This window comes from Protobothrops mucrosquamatus, unplaced genomic scaffold (genome assembly GCF_001527695.2).
Source record: "Protobothrops mucrosquamatus isolate PMUCROS unplaced genomic scaffold, P.Mucros_1.0 scaffold1118, whole genome shotgun sequence".
Classification (NCBI taxonomy): domain Eukaryota; kingdom Metazoa; phylum Chordata; class Lepidosauria; order Squamata; family Viperidae; genus Protobothrops; species Protobothrops mucrosquamatus.
Window position 1 is genome coordinate 180655 of NW_015387336.1, and position 21212 is coordinate 201866.

The following is a 21212-nucleotide window of genomic DNA, read 5'->3' on the forward strand; positions in this document are numbered from 1 at the left end:
CATCAACCATTGTGACCGGTTAAGTTCGTGCCTGAAAGTCCTGCTTCAGCAAGAAGAGCCTGCCACCCATCAATGCTGCATGAGTTCCGGTTGTAAGACATCTCACCGATCTCTAAAGAACATTACCGCAAGGCTGGACAAGGGGGGTTGTGGCCGGGAGGGCCTGGGCATTGGCGGCCTCTGAAGAGGTAGCGCTACATATCTATCACATGGAACCAGGACTCTGGATGCCTTACAGAGCTTAATTATGAAACGCAATAGAGGCAATCTTTGCCTTACAACCGTTCATTTAATGATGGTTCGAAGTTATGACAGCCCTGGAAAAAGTGACACGACTTGTCCTTGATCTGCAGCACTCCTGTGGTCATGTGATCACAATTCAGGAGTTTGGCAACTGATTCACATTTGCAATGGTTGCAGCATTTTGTGGTCACCTGACAGTGATTTGCAACCTTCCCAGTTGGCTGCCAATAAGCAAAGTCAATTGGAGATGCCAGACTTGCTTAATGCCTGCATGATTTGCTTAATAACGACATGATTCAATTAAGAACCAGAGTAAAAATGGTTGTAAAATCAGGTCAGTGGGATGACTCACTTAATCACTCTGATTAATCACAAATTAATGGGATGACTCACTCACTTAATGATTGCATCGCTTAGTGACTGAACTTCCAGTCCCAATTGTGGTCATACATTTAAAAACTACCTCTATAAGTCAGTACAATAATTGTGTGAATTAAATATCAGCTTTCCACTCACTATTATGCAATGATGATGAAAACAAACCTACCATTTGTTAATTCCATTCTAAATCAATATGTGTATTGATTATTGCTGGAAAGTCAAGATCTTTCTGACAAATTCTCCCTTCCAAGGCTTCTTGCATTAAAATGTCTGAATGATTCTAATAGCAAAAGGCAAATATTCTTAACTCTATAGCCTTTTGTGTTTTCCAAACTTGGTATCAGGCTTAAGTTTGCATTTTTAGAAATGTCAAAGGCTTCATTAATTCACTTTACTCATTAATTACAAATTTATGTATTTGGAAAAAAGGGCTCATGCATAAAAGATTTGAAGTTCTTTTCAGAACAGCACGATGATGGAGGTGAAGAGGAGGATGTTAAATCACTCAAGACGGACAGTAACATTTGATAAATATGCTTTCTGTTAAAAGAAAAACACCTAAAATCTAAAAAGGAAAAAAAAAAACATATTACAGAAGCCCTGAAAACAAGGTAGTTTATATGAGAATATTTATAGTGGCCACATAAATGGCTACTCATATGATCTTATATTCTCTTTCAGTTGTTGTGTGTGACTCACAGGTCACTTAAGGCTCTACATCCATCCAATTAAAGGCTGTCACATACAGGAAGGTCTTCATTATCAAACCAATTTTCTTTAAAAGACTGAACTTTCTCTCGGAATCAGACAGCTGATCCATGCAGCAATTTCCTCAGTATATACAAAATTACCAAAACTTTTACTATCAGCTTTATTTTCTACTGCATCTGAAACAACCCAGAATGAAATGCCTCAAAATTCCTAACCTGATGGTGATTTTCAAATGTGCTATATCACAACCTCCGTGAACTTCTATAATTATAATAATAATAATAATAATAATAATAATAATAATAATAATAATAATAATAATAATAATAATAATAATAATAATAATAATAAAGTTGGAAGGGACCTTGGAGGTCATCAAGTCCAACCCCCTGCTCAGGCAGGTAACCCTATACCATTTCAGACAAATGGCTGTCCAGTTTCTTCTTAAAAACTTCCAGTGTTCTTCCCCAATAGTGTGGTATTGCTATTTTCATTTGCAAAGTTTTGCAATATATAACTCAAGGCAAAGGACTTACCTAATACTCTTTCTTCCTTCTATTTTCTCTACAATAACAACCTTGTGAGGTGGGTTGGGCTGGCAGAGTAACTGGCCACAAGTCACCCAGCTGGCTTTCATAGCTAAGGTGGAATTTGTGTTTTCTGGCTTTCTAGCCTGGTGCCTGAATTAAAAGTTTAATATCACTTAGTTACAACAATATAGAATGTACAAAAAAAATGATGCTATCCACAGGAAGATGAGGCAAAATGAAAATTGACAACAGTGGTGTTTTTGAGATTGCTTATTTTTGACACAATTCTTCATTGTTTGATGGCTCATTTACGTAGAGCTTGTTTGTCCAATTCAGACATTTGTAAAGGTTGTCACGCATTGTTGTCTGGTTGTCACACATTGTTACAAAATAGATGGCAGATTCGTTGTTTGGAAAGAAGTAATCGAGAATTAGGTAATTCTTCCAGCAGCACAATAACTGACAATTTTTAATCTGTGCTTCATCTAGATACTGTATTAAACAAATAGTTTACTATCTAAAACTAGTTTTAAAAGATTAGCTGTGGATTTATTAGACGGAATACTTAAAGATTAAATATTGGTTTGAATACGCTTAAAAAGAATAGAAAATCTTTTGGACATAAATGTATTTAGCTTAAGAGGGACATGTTTTTCAAGTAGTATATTATTTCTTTTTTTCTCTCTCTTTTTCTTTGTTTTGGTTTTAAGATATGAGAAATGTAAAACTGCTGGGATGGCTTGTATGAAGAAAAAGACTTAAATATTTAAGTGTAATTAACTCTAAGAAAATCTTAACAGGTAAAAATGTTTTTGAACATTGTGGGGAAAATAAATTTAAATAAGAACTTTAATAACAGATGATTAAGATGATTAATTAGAAAAGAAGCTTCATATTGATGTGATTGTTACTTGTAGAAATGCTAGAAAAATGTTTATATTCAATTGTTATCTATTAAAATACTATGAAATGTACTAATTTAAAGTTGATAAAAGAGAATATTATTGGAAGAAGAGAAAATCAAGGAAAGCTATTATGTGGAGTATGGAATTATACAAACGAATTATTATTGATTGTTTGTAAATATAAACCCGGACAACACGCTGTTTACCAAATATTAATGGTGATTATGTTAAAAAAATTAATAAATTATATTTAAAAAACTAAACAAATAGTTTATCAGTGTACTTAAAAAATGAAGAATTAAGGGCAAAATTAAGTGCTAAATCTTTGTATAAGGATTAAGCACTGAGGCCATAAAATGGAGAACACTTTGTCCAAAGTCAGACTCTTCCATTAGGATGTACTTTTAGCATATACAAACAATTAACTCATCTGATAACCAGCCCAGACATCCTAAGGGAAAAATTAATTTCCTGTAAATAGCTAAATCTAATTGGACTTGAAAATTCAATTGAAAGCCATATGTCCAGAGGTTTGTTTTTTAGCCCTTAAAAAAAAACCCCTATATTTCCCATTTTCTGACAGACATAATACTCATAGACTAATTAGTCTTCAGGTATCAATACATTGCTTTCTCTAACTCGATTTCAACAGTTATATATTCACCAATCCAAATTATTATTATGGTCAGAAGAATTTCCTTTGGCCCTGGAGATGACATTTACTTTGAAACAACTGTTTCACACCACAGTCAACACCAATGACATAGAATTGCTACCCACTTGCCCATAAGGAAGAGAGAAATATGCTGCAAGGAAAAAGTACATATTTCTAAAGCTATCCACAAATATTTTAACCTTTTTTAACAAGAAAACAATATGGCCTTTCCGTTGAGCATCCATGCCAAATATCGCTATGCAGATTCTTTACACTATTGTCAGCTATTTAAGTACTGTTCTGTCCCTGCCCTACCACCATCTTTGCTAATAAGGGAGTATGATAAGAGACAGGACAGGGCATTATAAGCAGTCTGAAGGACAAAGACAATTCCCATACAACATAGCTATCTAAGGTGTCCTGCCTAGTCAATCAGCTTAAAAGCAACACCTTGAATAGGAGGCCAAAGATCAAGAACAGTCAGGTTCAGATCATAAAAGCATCAGTAGCCCAATGCGGAAGCCCTTCATGAACTGAAACTGTTGAAACTCCCACTGTAACAAACAGGACCAAACAACACCCAGCATTCCAGCCTGAAGGCATGGAAGTTTCTGTACCTACTAGGGCAGGGGTCCTCAATCTTGGCCATTTTAAGACTTGTGGACTTCAACTCCCAGAATTCCTCAGCCAGGCATGCTGGCTGAGGAATTCTGGGAGTTGAAGTCCACAAGTCTTAAAGTGGCCAAGATTGAGGACCCCTGTACTAGGGTATCTTAAGGAGACTTTCCTCTAATCAGACATTCAGCAAACGTTCTCTCTTGCATTTAACCTGGAAACCAAATGAGAAAAATTTGAGTTTTTTCCGCAGTCTTCTGTACAAGAGATAAATGAATCACAGGATTCTGTGTACTTGCTTTGAAAGATGGCATTGCTAATTGCCAAAAAAAAAAAAAAGCTAGGTCCATGAAATTCTAAACCAGATGAGATATTAACAGAAATTGAAACTGTTCCTTTTGACCCTGGAGATCAGCTTTGCTTGTCCTTTCATACCCCTAAAAATGAACATGTTTTGCAAGCCACGCTAGGTATTCATTTCTGACAATGCATCTTTTATGTATCTAATAACAGTAAAATAATGCTGAAGTCCATGAAGTGTATTTAAGATACAGAATTGCCAGGTCATTCTCTGAATCTGAAAGTTTGAGTAAGTAATATAGGAACATTGTGTATGATGAAACATAGCTTAATTAGTTTAGTTTGGAAGGAACCAATCAAGAGAATGCTTCACAATGTTGTTACCATATATTCATGTATATGAGTTTTCCGAATCCTATCTATCTACCCTTGACCAAATGCAACAATATATAAAATATATTAAATCATAATGATATTGCCACAGAACTAAAGCACGACAAATGGACCAGGGAAGCACATACATATGATCTCAGAAGCCAAGGTGTATCATAGTCTAGATCAGACATGTCAAACACAAGGCCCAGGGGCCGGATATGGCCCACGAAGTGGTTTCATGTGGCCTGCGAAGCCATCCTGGAAACAATGAGGGAACGGCCCCCGCTGCCTTGGCCCTGGCCCAGGCCGGCCGGGAGCCAATGTACAATGTGGTGGCCATCTATGCTGAAACGCATTCAGTCTTAGCTCCACAAGGTCGTCTAGAAACACCGAGGAACCAGCCCCTGCTGTGTTGGCCCTGCCCCCTGGGTGCATGCTGGGGAGGTATCACCCTTTGTGAGGAATGAAGAAGTGGACCAAGCCTTGGCGCTTGCCCCAGTTCCACCCACCTTCTGCCAGAGACCCTCAGGTCTGTCCCATTCCTGCCCAGGCCCCCACAGGCACCCTTGATGCAAACAATGTAGAGCTGGCCATGCCCACCCAGTAGGCCACACCCACTCCATCCACGCCCACCCAGTAGGCTGCACCCACCCTGGCCACACCCACCCTGCCACCCCGAGGGCAACCACAATGCTGATGCGGCCCTCAATGAAGTTGAGTTTGACACCCCTGGTCTAGATACTACCACAATGAACGTCTCCTGACAGGCACCCTTCGGCTGTTACAGATGTCATTATAAATTTAACACACTACAGAAAGCTATAAAAAGAGAAGCAATAGTGGAATCCTTAATACTTGCCACAAAAAAAGTATAGTGGACAATGAAGCAAATATTTAACTTATTGACCACACAAACAAGTACAATATAAATCAGATCAATCTATTTCTTAATTATGCAAAGGTAATTTTATGAAAGAGTTCTTTTAGAGCCATAAAAATCTTAAAGATAAATCACTAATTCCATTTGATCAACAACCAATCACCAATCCAAACTGTTCACATACTGCTGACACTAGCATTAATCTGCTCAGTATCAAATATGCATTTAAATTAACCACAACCTTGGAGTCATACTTAATTAAAATGCAAAAACAACAGAATCCATTTAATTCCAAATCACACTAGAAGATATAACCCTATAATTACTAAAAGATTTAATTGCTAACTGGAATAATTTCATACTACCGTTTTCTCCTATAATTGCAAACAACTTGAAGTGCTGCAAACATGGAGCTCCAATAGTGGTGATAATCTTTTCTTTACCAACCCAAAGGAAAAAAAATAGAGAACAACTAATACTCATCATGGTGTATTAAACTAACTGATAGTATCATAGAAGTATTACTGCTGGCTCAGGAATTCTGGAAGTTGAAGTCCACGAGTCATAAAAGAGCCAAGGTTGCCTACTCCTGGTCTAGATGGATTAAACCTCTGCTCCTGATTTATACTTTGGGATATAGTTTGTAGATCCCCGTCTGGTTTAAATGTAGAAGGCTCAAATTTCTTCTAGGACAGTAAAGAACGTCGGAATATGAAGTGTGCAAAAACAAGGCATTAAGATATTTCTTGCCAGACTTCAAGGCTTATGAATGTTTTTGCAGGCAGAGTTTTATAATATGATGGTTTACCTTAGAAGTATTGCTTTGTCCAATGGATAGAAGTGGAATAAGTAAATATAGTTCTAACACCACACATACAAGTATACATGCTCCATGCATCAGTCCATATGTACTTATGCATAGCTGAAAAGGCCTCAAAATATGCTCCTTGACCATTTAAAAAAAAAAACTATGAACAAATGCACTGAGAAGTCTATTCTCTGTGACACCAGATCTGTACTATAAGCAAAAGTGGTGAATATGGCAGTCTAACAATAAATCCTATGAATGCAGAAAAGAGTGCAATGCCACGCCAGCAAAATCGTTCGGGAAAGTTTCTTCTTAATAGCAAGGAGTGACATGCTACTATTGGGCTTCATAAAATTTTAATTGGGAGATGAAGAGTGACAGTCCCAACAGGAAAAGAGGCATCTAGAAGCAGAGAATGAATTTGCTGGCTTGCAAGTTTCCTTCATTTTGAAGCGAGGAAGGAACAATCCAAGAAGAACATCCAAATTAGGAGGAACCCAGAGCTTTCAGAAGTCAGCATCACATCAGCATTTGTTCACAACTAACACTGAACCAACTGTGGCATTCGTGTGCCACCAAAAGATCAGAGAGAGAGGGGGGGGAAATCACCCAACTGAACTATTCAGTAACTGTGTTGATTAACAGTTCTAATTTGCCAAGGCACCGCTTTTGAGATAAAATCATAGTCTAGTTAGTTCAATTCTCTAACAAAGATTCAGGTCTTCTTATCATTGCAGCTCACTGGAAAATGAATCGGTGAGAAAAATAGTAAAACCCAAGCACAAAACCTTTATTCAGAGTCATAGTTATCACTCTAGGTAATGAACAATGTATGTGAGCTTAGGCAATATATTTTAACTGTACAAATCTGGGTTGGAGAAGGGAATTAGCATGACAATACTTACGGTACTGTGTAGAAATTCTGTGTTACAGCTTGATTCATTTTGTCTATTTGCTCTGTTCTCAAAGCTCTTATTAAAACAGAAAGCAATGACTGGATGCCTTATGGTATATTCAGAGTGCCACTCTTTTGCTGATTTCATTGAACGAGAAATGGAATAAGGCACCAGGATTTACAGTTCTGAATTATGCTGCCAACTTTCTTTTGCTATGGTAACCAGTTATGAATGTCCTTGATTTAGTCATAAAAAAACCCAAAATGCCAGAATTTCACCAGGTATTCTGGATTAATAGCGTTCCAAACTTTTGAAATTTAAATCACATTAATTGGTTGATCAAAGAACTACCAAGATAGAAACCAAAATACCAAAAATATTTATATATTTGGATCCAGGATGTTATTCTATAACTGATTGGTTACGATAAATTTTAACTACATAAATATTGCAAAACTACTACTACTACTACTAATTTACACTTATATATGTAAAATCTGAAGAGAAGCAACAATTTCATCACCAGGAAAGAAATGATATAATTTTTTATTAAATTGTAAACTTGCCTATTGCTATGCTCAGACTTAACTGTGAAAGTATACAGTAAAATAAAATTAAAATATTTACAGTAAATAAACAATGAAAGCATCCACGGTAAATCAAATCAATATAATTAAAGAATCGAACATAAAAAGATAAAATCACACAAAACTGTAGCAGTATCCAAACAGACCAAAACACAGATATCATCTTCCTATTCTCCAAAATCCTATTCTCTGAAAAAGCTTTGTTTGTAACATTTCTAGAGACCAACCAAGTGTGGATACCTCTAATCTCCATAAGGAAATTGTTCCAGAAGACAGATGCCCACTAATGATAGGCTTCAACATTTCAAGGAAATAGATGTCAAGGACTAGTAGCAATGGCTTCTCCTAGTGTTGCCGTAATTGTAGTTGGAGAAGGCCTCCTGCAAGTACTGTGGTGTTAAGTCTTATATGGTTTCATAAATCAAAGCCTGCATTGTGAACTGCAACAATAAATCTAATGGAAGCAATGCAGGCTTTCGGCACCAGTTGATGTGCTCATGGTGATGCACGAATTGCAACTTTTGGTCTTCAAAATACAACACATTGTAATAATCCAAACAAGCACCAATGAAAACTTGTTACTTGTTACTTGTCTTGCTGGTGCATTAGCCATAGCTGAATTTAGTCTCCTCTTGCCCATTCAGCAATAGCTATGAGACCAGGAAGACCACAGGTAATTGACCTGCTGCTTTGGGCTGTCCCTCTTTTATCAGAAGGCAACGCTAAAGTCTGCTGCAGACTCAATTTGCAAAGAACAACTCTATCTTCTGCTTAGGTTTCACTTTACACTTCACAATTTCATCCCATCCAGGTCCCAACAACCTCCGGGTACTGGGACAAGATATCATCTCTAGTATGATCTGAGGAAGGCAAAGTACAGATTTACCGCACAGACAACTGCTGTGAAGATGACATTCTAATAAGTCTGTTAAATTAGCAGCAAACCCTATTAACATTAGTAAGCCAGAAAAACTGCATTGGAGATCTTTTCCTCCACAGCAAGGATGACAATGAAACACTACTAAAGTAGGCCTTATGAATTTTAATTAGGGAACTGAAAGGTAGAGGTGTGGCAGACAGTCCCTTTAATAGAAAAACAGACAACCACAAATGTGAAATTAATTTGCTAGTTTGTGGGTTTCCTGCCGATCATATCACACTCCAAACATATGGGTGAGCTTCCCCAGCAATTTCAAGTAAACATGAAGAAGCAGAGGACTGCACCTTGCAATGCCCCTTAGAAAAAAATGGCTCTTCTCCAGCATAATGATGGAGAATCCACGAATGGGTTAACTCTGTCTTCCTGCCCAGTTAGACTAAGTCTGTCAAACTTGCCACGCCTCTCCTGGGCCAGAAGACCTCCCAGTCACGACTTAGTCTGTGCCCAGAAAAGACATGATAATTTGGCTCCCAGTTTTTGCAGACTGAATCTAATTGAGCAGGTTGTGTGGTTCCTTACTTTATATTTGGTGGGAAACAATCCATTCGTGAATTCATCATTCCCTCTCTGCACTGCGATCAGTGCAGCGCCTAACCGCTCGGTGGTTTTTTTCCTCTCTGTTTGAGCTGCAGACTCCAAGAAGTCTTTTGGCCTCCGTTCCCTTTTCACCTCGCTAACTGCGCTGGGATCAGCACAGTGCCTAACTGGGAAACGGCCCCTTTTTCACTGAGTTGCAGTCTCCAGGAAGCCCCAGGCCTCCATCCCTTATCGCGGTACGCTCGTTGCGGGCGCCATTTTTGGAAGCCACCTGTGGCTTTTCCTTTTCCTCTTTCACAACCACCAACCAAAGCTACTTGCTAAAAAAGTGGAACCCTAATAAAATAGTATAAGTTCTAAAAGGAAAATGGAGATACAGTATCTGATCTAAGACTCTAGAAAGCCATCTACTAACTAGAACATAGTGGTATGTGGGAAAGACCTTGGGAGTCTGAGCCAAGAGACATGTCAAGGGAACAGTCTGATAAGAGATAGCATAGGACAGTGGTGGCGAACCTATGGCACGAGTGCCAGAGGCAGCATTCAGAACCTTCTCTGTGGGAATGCGCACTGTCACCCCAGCCCCACCTCCCCCCATGGCCCCCACCTCACCAGAGCCCCCCGGAGGAGAGTCGCCCCTGACCGCGGCCCATGTGGAGCAGCACAGCCAAGAACATGGCAGCCGGGCAGTGGGGACAAGACTCTGCCCATGTGCCCCATCACACGCAGTTGATTCTGCGGGGCGCAGGCAGAGGGTGTGGCTGCCATGGTGCTGCTGGGCCACCTGGGCAGGCTGTGGTGGGCTGTGGAGGCGGTGGGTGGCCCTGCGGGCAAGCGGGGCAGTGGGCAGGGAGTGGGATAGGGTGGGGTGGAGTGGGGTCAAGGTGGGGGCGGAGCAGGCAGGGTGGGGGCAGGCCCTGTTTTTGGGCACTCGGTCTCTAAAAGGTTTGCCATCACTGGCATAGGAGCTGTGTAGCGGTACGGCAAGAAGCTCAAAAGAAGCTTTACCTAGTTTCTCTGGTTGTAAGGAAACTGGGAGGATTGTATCTTCAGACTTGCACAATTCTGTCAATGTAGTTTTACAATAAAAATAAGAATTATAAAATAAAGCAAACAACAGCCAATGACTTAATAGCCAGCCATCAAAACCCCAGTCAACATCTAAAAAGCCACACACAACAGGCACCATATAAATACCACACAGAGAACAGTCCAAAGCACACATTCCAGGAGAGAGAAGTTCCTGGGGGGGAGGGGCTCCAGCCCACGTCTGAAAACTCAGAAAACAAAACCTCGGTCCTGCTGACTGACCCAGATTGGATCCCGCAACGTTATCCTGGGAGACACGTACATTCCCATTCATTCTTGAAAGTAAAATTAGTTCATGTGGTTGTGATTTCTATCTGGTTCGCCCTGTGAGGCAGATGGCTTAGCACTGTCTGAGTTCTGATGTAGCAACCTGCACTGGAAACGGTTAATACAGAAGTACACATTTTTCTGAGCTCTGATTAGTATATTGATTAGAAAGGAGATTAAAGATACTGTATTAGAATACCAGTACTTTACTTTCAAATGAGAAACCTGTAGAGAGAGGCAATTTAAGGCAGCAACTTCGTTCTTTCTCTTGTACTTTTTTAAGATAAGGGCTTGTGAAGCTTGATGTTTTGGGGAGAAATGGTAATAATAATAATAATAATAATAATAATAATAATAATAATAATAATAATAATAATAATAATAATAATAAAAAAAGTTAGAAGGGACCTTGGAGGTCATCTAGTCCAACCACCTGCTCAGGCAGGAAACCCTATATCATTTCAGACAAATGGCTGTCCAATCTCCTCTTAAAGACTTCCAGTTTTGGAGCATTCACAGCTTCTGGAGGCAGGTTGTTCCACTGATTAATTGTTCTAACTGTCAGGAAGTTTCTCTTTAGTTCTAGGTTGCTTCTGTCTTTGGTTAGTTTCCATCCGTTGCTTCTTGTCCTGCCTTCAGGCGCTTTGGAGAATAGCTTTTAACCTTTTACTCACAAGCAGTATGTGTAAGCCCAACCAATTACAGCTTATTCAATACATCATAATCAAACCATGCTTACATGAAAGCAGTTCTGTATTTATTTATTAATACAATTTATAGGCTGCATACTATCAACAACTCTAATTAAGAATTAAAAAAAAAATACAAAAGACAAAGATGGAATCATGAACAGGCCCAGAGTGTAGAGAGTAAGGAAGATGACCTTAATGAAGATATGCAAGCTTTATCAACGCTAAAAGAAGAGAAACATATCTTAAGTCCATAACACAGAGACAATATCTGGAAGAGGTTCAAACACATGCTTCCCTAATTCACGGGAGTATAAGAAGGGGAAAGAGATACAACACAATCGAACTTGCAAAGGTCTATTAATATAGCCCACTCTCAATATAAGCATTGCAGCCTTTCTGTGCAATTGAATTCCTGGTGTAGTCTATCCGATAGAAAAATAGAAAATAATAGGGAGCATAGCCAGGTCTACTTTAATAGCTTCCTGAACATTATCAGGCTGGGAGATAATCCAGGATTATTAAAGAGCTTCCTATATATTCACTTGAAAGGTATTGCTTCTTGATTGAGGCCCAATGTCACTTCATACTTGTTGATAATGTTATCATATTTGTATTTAAGTAAAAACATATATATTTTTCCTACTTTAAGATGGAATATTAACAGCCAGCTGCAGGTGACTTGTTATAGCACCCCCACACTGCAAACAAATAAAAGTCAGAGCAGCACAGAAGCCCTTCGCTTTATTTCTAGTTCAAAAGTCACTCTCCAACATCAGTAATTGGTGTGCATACTGTTCCCACCTTGTCCCTCATCATTACACCAGCTTTGCCCCTAAGGACTTTACTCACAATAGAAATAAAAAAGAAGAAGCAGCACAAGTTACTAAATTGTGCCCCAAGGATTTCAAGCCTTGTCACGTCTCCCTCTGAATAAGCTCCATTAATAAGAGAATCCCGCTTGCAGAGTTGTGAAATCTGACCACAAGACAAGAATTAGCCAGTGTCTTAAGACAGCATACACCGAACACATAGTCAGTCACTTTGCTGCAGTATTATTCACCACAACTAAAACATCCTTATTGAGACAGAAGAAGTCTTTATTAAGGGTCCTGCGTCCTTTGTTGAAAAGAAAAAAGGTTTTGCTTTTTAACTTCTTCAAAACTTATTTCATTTCCTAAATGATACGAGGAAGCTCTTGATATCTTTTTGTCTTACTCCTGAAATTTGATTATATGATTCCTCGTTTTCTCTTTGCTTTAAACAGAAAAGCAGAATATATCACTCTGCTTTTTCCACTGTCATAGAACCTTTGAGAATCTATATTGCAACCCCAATGTGTGAAGGACTAATTGCCACTTTTTAAAAGAGATGTAGAGCTGGGGGGGGGGGGGAACAGTAATAACCAAAATGAGCAAACAACCAGAATAAAAGCCAAATTGATGTGTATTTATTTTGCATTATTTTTCTGGAAACAGGATTATTGTGGTAGTCCTAACTTCCTCAATTTCTTCAGAGACAGAACCTTTGAAAATTAAAATCTCACATTCTGTAAATATTTCTTTATGAATTCCTTGAATTATTTTATTTTAGTCAGTTCATTGTATACAGTTTGAGGGATAATTGCCCTCGAAGCATTTTATTAAAAATAAAAACATATCCAGCAGCAAAGATAGCAGTGAAATATATACATATTTAAACATTTTACAAAGCCAGACTAAAATAAAATAAAAGACATTAAAACCTAATGTCTGTTGGAAGTGGAAGATTTTACTCTGGAGTCTAAATATAGATAAAGAGGATGTGTTAAAAAGGCTCTTGGTTAATTTAAAAACTGAATGTTGGAATGTTTAAATATGAAAAAAGGGGAAACCTGGAAACTATTTTAAGAATTTGAATTCAGTAAGAACAACATGTCTTAACCTATATTAACCTTGCTCAGAAGAAATGTTCATTTGGAAAAAAACACACATTTGTTGTTAAACTATGTCCCAAGCTACGAAACCAGGCAAGAGTTTCATTCAGTGTGTGAGAGTGTTTCTTTTCCCCTAATGAGAAAGTCCCTTGGGAAGTACTGAAATCAGCATTCTTCAGAGCTGCTAAAGAAAAGACATCTCTGTTAAATCAAGTTTCCTAGCTTCTCCAATTGAGAATTAAATCCCTCAGATGGAAATTAGGTTAAGCAGTTCATCACCTCCTCACTGAAGAGCAAAGTATGACCCAGAATGAAAATAGCTGCACAAGCTAGCAAAAGCTCTGAGACAAAGTCACAAAGGGAAACGCAGTTGTCTGTCACTAAACTTCCTTTTACAAAAGCCAGTTTGATGTATATATATAATTTATTTGCGGTCACAGACCAAAATGCAAGTGCAACAGGAAAAAAAACACAAGAAAAATATAATCACAAACATTTAAACACCAGAAGCCTTGGCTAAAGGGAATTACATAGTTCTCCTCTAATAGTTACAGCTCTTAAAAGAAATTTAGAAACCTGAGAAGTAATATAGGGGGAACCATCCCCCAGACAATATAGGACCAAATTACTAACATTGGAACCATAGGGATCAATTCCAAGGAGAGACAATAATTTAATTCTGCCTGTGTTATACATAGGTCAGTATGATAAGACATGCTCCACAGTTTCAACTTCAGCCCTATCACAGGGGCATAGTCGCTCACTAAACAGGAGCCTCTTGAATCACCCATCAAGTAGAGCTGAGGGCAAGACATTGAAACGGGCTAGGGAAAAGACTCTTCTATAATTGGGGATGGTTAGAGTATAGAAATATGAAGCCATCCTCAATCCATAATTATTAGAATGGCTGAAGATCAAAGGGGAGCAGGTTTTGTTAGCTCTGGCTCTTAAATATTGCAAATCTATGTCCACAAGCCGTTGGACTACCCTAAACTGGGCGTCCTTGAGACCATAATCTCCCAGAGCATCCCCCATAAAACCTAGCAAGTGGAGTTTCTTCGTCAACTCCCTCTCCCAACGAGAGGTATGAGAGTCAGCAAACACCAGGGAGAGGTAGCTACCAGGGACTGCCAGTTTGATGTAGTGGTTAAGGCCCCAGTCTAGAAACTGGGAAACAGTTCTAGTCCCGCCTTAGGAACAAGGCCAGTTGGGTGACCTTGGGCAAGCATCAGGTGCAAAATATCCACACATGAAGATCCAATTAAACTGATTACTCCTAAAAAACCTATGCATAGGACTCTAACATAGGTGTGGGGCTGGGGTTATTATTTTTAATTTTTATTTTATTTTCTATATTGGGTTTTCATGACTTATAGCCACCTAGAGTCGCTGTAAGCAAGTAGGCTGCCATATAAACTTCCTAAATAAATAAGATAAATAAGTATTCTCAATTAACAGTTAGCATGCTGTTGGGGTTAGATAAAGATCCATGGAATTCAAGAAAGGTTGAACTTAGTCCTCTTGTGGCTATATAGCAGGGGTGTCAAACTGCCGGCCCATGGGCAGGATGCATCATAGTGAAACCACGCCCACCCCATTGTCGGCAATGGCAAAAAGGTCACGATACGTCGTGACACGTCACGTGACGTTGTGAGTTTGACACTCCTGCTGTATAGAGGGATTCTAGGCTGATCCCTCTTTTAACTCAGGTTCCATCACTTCCTCTTTTACAATTAGTCACTTTCTCTCAGCCCTAGGAAGGAGTCAGTGGCAAATCACTTCTGCAAAACCTTGCCAAGAAAACTGCAGGGACTTGTGAATCAGACATGATTAAGTAGTAGAAAAAAAACCACTCCCCTTATAAATAGGACTTCCATTATATTAACAGCTGTAAGTATTCACTGAAGTCAAAGAACAGTTGTATCCACAATTCTGAATATACACAAGCAAGCAGGTTAAATTTAGGGTCAAAAAATGTCCTTTTCATCAAGGTGAGTAAAGATCCTCACCGCATTATAACCAGGTCTAAGGGCAAGGCTGCTATGACAATAACACAAATGCAGGTGATGAAGTCCATTAGAAAAAACAGAGAGACCACCAAGGAGTGGGTAATCTTGGAGAGGACAGCTGTAAATTAGCTTTTCAAACAGACTTAAACTACAACATCCACAATTTCCAATGCTGCAGTTCAGTCCTTTTGGGGCGACTTCATCTCCAAAATGGATGTTTTTCTCAATCTTCTCCAGCCCCATTTCCCCAGCCCATCTTTGAGAGATGCTACAGTATGTCTTCTCCAGACCTCTATTTGAAATGGTCAGAATTGGATCCAGAGCAAAACGAAAAACACTAAAGATTTTTCTGCGATGAATATCTGAATGGATATTAGTGTCTGGAACAGCAGCTAGAAGTAGCAAAAAGAAAATAAAAGAAATCAGGTGAACTAGAAATTCAGCAATTCAGTTTTCCAATTTGTCTGCCCTCAGTATGTTATTGAGCTGGAATGGATGAGGAGTAATGTACAGTATTCTTTGAAAAGAAACATATAGCAGGGACATCAATTTCCAAGTATTTTCAAGATGAATTTTTAAAAAAAGGATCCCATAAAAGGGCGTTATTATGTATAGCCCTTTAAATTAAAACAGCAATTTCCCTAACAGCAAAGGAAACAAGGTGTGGATGCCACAAAGCTTATATAGAAAATGAATAAGAATTACAATAATTAGGCATGCCAAATTTATTCTAGGCAATTTGATTAACCATGTTAATCATATTCTACAATTACCTGGTTCACACATTATGTTAAGTCCAAATCAAACTGTTACTGGTTAACATGTTAATCAGTGAAGTTTTCCTTAGACCCTTTTGTGACTTAAGAGATTTGCAATAAAGCTGGTCATTCCAAATTAATTTTGTCAGCTTCTTTTTTTTTAATCTCTTGGCGTGGCATTGTTGCTCATTACAGTTGACTATTTGAAATGTAAAAGTCACAAAGCAGTGAGAAGAAGCCCAGCACAGAGAGGAAAAGCACCGACTAAAACTGGCCTGAAAAGCAATGGTCTAGAACTATTCCATATTCGAACACCTCCAACTGGGTGTTTTGATAGCTGCTGGTGCTGGAATTCATAAACACCTCTGGAAGTGCCTGTCATTTGGGAAAAGCTGCACCACAGTTAACCATACAACACTCCCTCCCCCTAATTTACTGTAAAATATTTGACCTCTCACTATGTCTGTGGCTAGCACAAATCTCCCTGTGTTAATAATACAGAGGGAAGGTAAAAAAGAAGAACAGCCGTGCAAAAATGCTTCATGCTACTGAAAAAATTGAGGAAGGTCAGCCTATGCTATAAGGCTCTTTTGGACAGACAGCAAGCGGCAGCCGCCTCTACGGCACCAGCCCAAATCCAGTGGCCGACTAATCAGCACCATCCAGCAACATAAGCACATTTTCAGATGGCATGACTTCCTAAATTTCTAGATTTCAACCCTTGGTAAAAGCAAAGAAGAGAACAAGGAGAGTTTTCCTTACATCATTACTAGGAATGCCAATGTTACAGATTAGCAACTACGGTACACATGTAAATGTTTGAGCGTGCCCAAATGAGCAATTGTAATTCCTGGAGACCTCCTCCATCCAATTTTGAGAAGCAATGAATGCTATTTTTAGATTCACAGAATCAAAAGAATAACAACAAGGAGATAGAGAACAAGGAGATGCTCAACCAATGCAAAGCAATGGATGCCAGGTGATTGAAAGATTATTCCCTAAGCAGTGGTTAGACGGATGGAAGAAGGAGGGGAAACTACAGGAAGGGGAGGTTATAAAACTTGAGTTGTGGCACAGAGGGGCCTACGTTTATTCAATCTTAATTTAAGCAACCTCTGCTTACCATGGGGGCAGAATAAAGAGCTCCAATACTGATCTATATTTCTCAGATTGGAGATTGTGCTTTTCATTCCATTAAGTTAAATGAATTGAATGGACTGTTTGAAAACTACAGGATGGTGCTGACAAATCAGAATCTACCGTGTTTTCCCAAAAGTAAGCCCCAAGTTGATTTTTGGGGGTGGGCCTAATATAAGCCCTTCCCCAAAAGTAAGCCCTACTTAAGACCCTGCGCACAGGCTGCCAGTGCCTCTGCGATAAGGCAAAGCTGGGGGGAGGGGGATCTGACCCACATGCCCAACTAACCTACGGTATACCTTATCATCGCCTCTCATGCCGCCCGGCTTGTTCCACGGCCGGTTTTGGCCAGCCATGGCCATTTGCTGCATTGTGTGTTGCGCCTGCCAATGCCATTGCCATGAGACTTGGCGGATCCCCCCCCCTCTGACCCATGTGCCCTGCTAACCAATGGTATACCGGTCCCTTACCGCCACCCTGCTTGTTCTGCAAAAAAAAAAAATCTCACGAAGTTGGAATGGATGGGGCGTTGTCTTACCTAAGCGCCTTTTCTCAGCATGATGATGGAGAATCCACGAATGGGTTAACTCTGTCTTCCTGCCCAATTAGACTAAGTCTGTCAAACTTGCCACACCTCTCCTGGATTAGAATACCACCCAGTCACAACAAAGGCGAAGCTATTGACGACAGTCCAACGTGTTGGCTCCCCTACCCCTGACACAGGACCTGACGGACACTAAGGGGTGGGTGTGGATTCTCCATAATCATGCTGAGAAAAGGTGTTCAGGTAAGACAACGCCCCTTCTCCAGCATGAAGATGGAGAATCCATGATGGGACATACCAAAGCTGCCCTGTCCCTATGGGAGGGAATCAGTCTGGGCCTGTGTCCCACTTTGTGGCACTACTTGCTGGAGCACTCTCCGGCCAAATGAGGCGTCTGCGGAGGCAAACCTATCCAGCTTATAATGCCTCACGAATGGGGAAGGCAAGGACCAAGTCGCCACCCTACAGATATCCCCAATGGACGCCTGTGTCGCCCACGCCACGGATGTCACAGCGCTGCGGGTGGAGTGGGCAGTGATATGGCTTGGGACTGACAGGGAATGCGACTGATATGCTCTTGCAATGCAAGCTTTGATCCACCTGCCTATAGTGGAGGCCGAAACCTTCTGCCCCATGGAAGAGGGTTGAAAAGAGACAAAGAGGGCTTCCGACTTGCGAAAGGCTGAAGTTCGCTTAATGTAATGGCATAATGCCCTGCGAACATCCAAGGTGTGCCACTGATGTTCTAAGTCATGAGATGGACGAGGACAAAAGTCTGGTAGGATCACTTCCTGCATCCTGTGGAATAAGGTATTCACTTTAGGAATAAATGATGGATCCAATCGAAGGACCACCCTGTCATTATGAAAAATGCATATATCATCTCTGACAGAGAGAGCTGCCAGTTCCGAGGCGTCTAGCCGGCGTGATGGCTATCAGGAAAGCTACCTTCATAGTTAAGGACCGCAGTGTACAGGTCCTGATGGGTTCAAATGGCGGTGAGGTAAGGGCCTGTAAGACCCGCGGCAATTCCCAAGAGGGATATTGATGAACCACAGGCGGTTTGGTGTTAGTCGCTCCCTTGACAAAGGAGCGCACCATGGGGTGCTGAGCCAATGGCTCTGAATTGTCATATGTAAGCACCGTGGATAGAGCCGCCACCTGTCTGCGGATAGTATTGGGCGCCAAACCTTTGTTGAGCCTCTCCAATAAATTGAGAACCATACAACCTGAACAATGAAGAATAAGTCTGAGAAACTGGAGCCAACTTTTTTTACGTCCTTCTGGGCATCAGACTAAGTCGTGACTGGGTGGTATTCTAGCCCAGGAGAGGCATGGCAAGTTTGACAGACTTAGTCTAATTGGGCAGGAAGACAGAGTTAACCCATTCGTGGATTCTCCATCTTCATGCTGGAGAATGATTGATTGATTGACCTTCCCCCCCCCCACAAACTTCTTTTGTTTTCCTGCACACAGTAGCGAAGAAGCGTGAAAGAGAAACCTGACGGGGCTGGAAGTCAGGTAAGCAAAGACATGCAATTCCTGGGGGAAGCGAGGGCATCTGGGTGGTGGTGTGGCAAGCTCTCCGGCTCCGCAGCGGCAGAGAACTGTGATGGAGCTGCAAAGCAGGTGGCAAGATGCTGAAATGGGCCCATCTCTGACCCGCAGCTGCCCAGGTCCGCCGGAGGGAAGGCTGACATCTACCAGCACATATGGTAAATGCGGCAGCATTCTGGTTATGGTGGCTAAGGGACAGCCAGCATGGACACTGACAGAAGTATGCCCGCTCCCTCCGCGAGCCTCTGGCACTCTACCTGCCTCTTTGGTCCTGGGCTGCCACCTCCCCGCTCACCTCTCAGGTGCACCCGGCCAGGCCAGGAAGGTGGCTTCCCCGGATCCCAAGGGCAAAGGCCCCCCATTCTGGCCAGAGGAGCATCAGCCTGGCCACCCCCACCTTGGCACCCTTCCCACTGCTGCCCAACAAGGCCATCCCGGGGCTGCAGGGGCTGGCCTGGCATGGGAAAGGCACATGACCCACCCTGCCCGCCCACACCAGTACTTGGTCCGCCACCATGCTCACCGCCTGCTGATCTCCATGTCTTCCCCCATGTGCAGGCTACTGAGAACAATGGGCCAGAAATTATTCTTAGGTGGCCCCATTCTTTGCAGCCCAACTGAGCCCCATTCTTGACTTTTTTCACAGAGACTTTGGCCTCATGTTCCTTAGTCACACAGGAGCCTTTGCAGCAAATTTCTCCATCCAGGCACTGCATTCAACTCAGCCTCTCTGGAGCCTACAGGCTAAGACACTTCCTCTTCCATTTTCCGCAGCAAATCTTATTGACACTGATTAGCGCCTACTTACATAAAGTTGTCCAATTGCTTGTGAAAGAGAAGTCATTAGCACACATAATCCTTTTCACAACTTGGGCATTTCATTAGCAACAGCTGAGCTTTTCAAACATATTCGCACACCATCAGGAAACTACTATGGATAGTCAGTTAGGACTTGGAAAACCCCATTGTAGAAAAATGAAATGGGTAGTAAGCAAGACAGTGATGGCCGCAATGGGAGATTTTGTTGGATGATAAACAAAAATACTGTGCTAAGTTTGCCAAAACACAGATATACTTTTTTTTCTCTTACAGATTTTTCAAAACCAAAATTTGCTCCTCGGTACTCCTTTCTTTTTTGTGACTTGAATACTACAATGAGAGATGTTGGTAAACCTAGAGCAAACTGAAAAGGTTTTTTAAAAACTCCCTAAAAATTAGCCTCTTAGCTGCGGTCAAAATATAAAACACAATTAATAACAATGTTTATAACATTTTCTTAGCCAAAGTGAGATTAAAGTGATAATGTTAACAGCAGAGAAAGAGATGAGAGAGAGACCTTTGTCTTCCAGAAATTCTAAGGCAGGATTAGCATTCCAGGGGGATATCACTACAAATACCAATAATCCAAACCACAGAGTGGGTGGTGGGGTATTTTAGCAGTCTTAAACAACCTGTGATCCATTGGATCATCACTTTAGAGATATTTCCTTACCTAAACACAGGGGGGGAGCAGTGGGAGCAGCAGCGACTTCCAACTTCCTGCTGTCTTTCCCACTCACTTTCCTTCCTGTTATGGAGGATTGGAACTGATATTCACAGAGCTTAGAGCAGCAGCACAGCGGCAGTGAAGTGGCCACAACTTTGCCAAATTTCAATCCCACGGGAGTCATAGTTTCCGGATTTTGAATAAGTTAGCCCCCCCCTTTTGGGTTATGTTGATTCAAAGATGCCGTTGCACGACTGCGCCCAGTTGAAGGTTACAAACAACCAAACAAATGCAAGAGTTTTAGGAATATATAGTTAGCCTAGAATCAAGTTGCCTATCCCTGCCTTAAGATTTTCTAAGCAATTATTTATAGTTAAAAGTGAGCGCACATTAAACTA

General features: G+C 40.7%; 1 protein-coding gene across 1 annotated transcript in view; it reads right to left on the reverse strand.

Moving 5' to 3' along the window:
* The window catches only part of FMNL2 (formin like 2), a 123148-nt gene extending 103458 nt beyond the window's left edge, over positions 1-19690 (reverse strand). Inside the window, exons 1-2 of the mRNA XM_015820317.1 lie at positions 19624-19690; positions 18720-19000 (exon numbers count right to left, since the gene is read on the reverse strand). Coding sequence (XP_015675803.1) covers positions 18720-19000; positions 19624-19690 — 348 coding nt within the window. The remainder of the gene's footprint in view (positions 1-18719; positions 19001-19623) is intronic.
* Positions 19691-21212: the final 1522 nt, after the last annotated feature.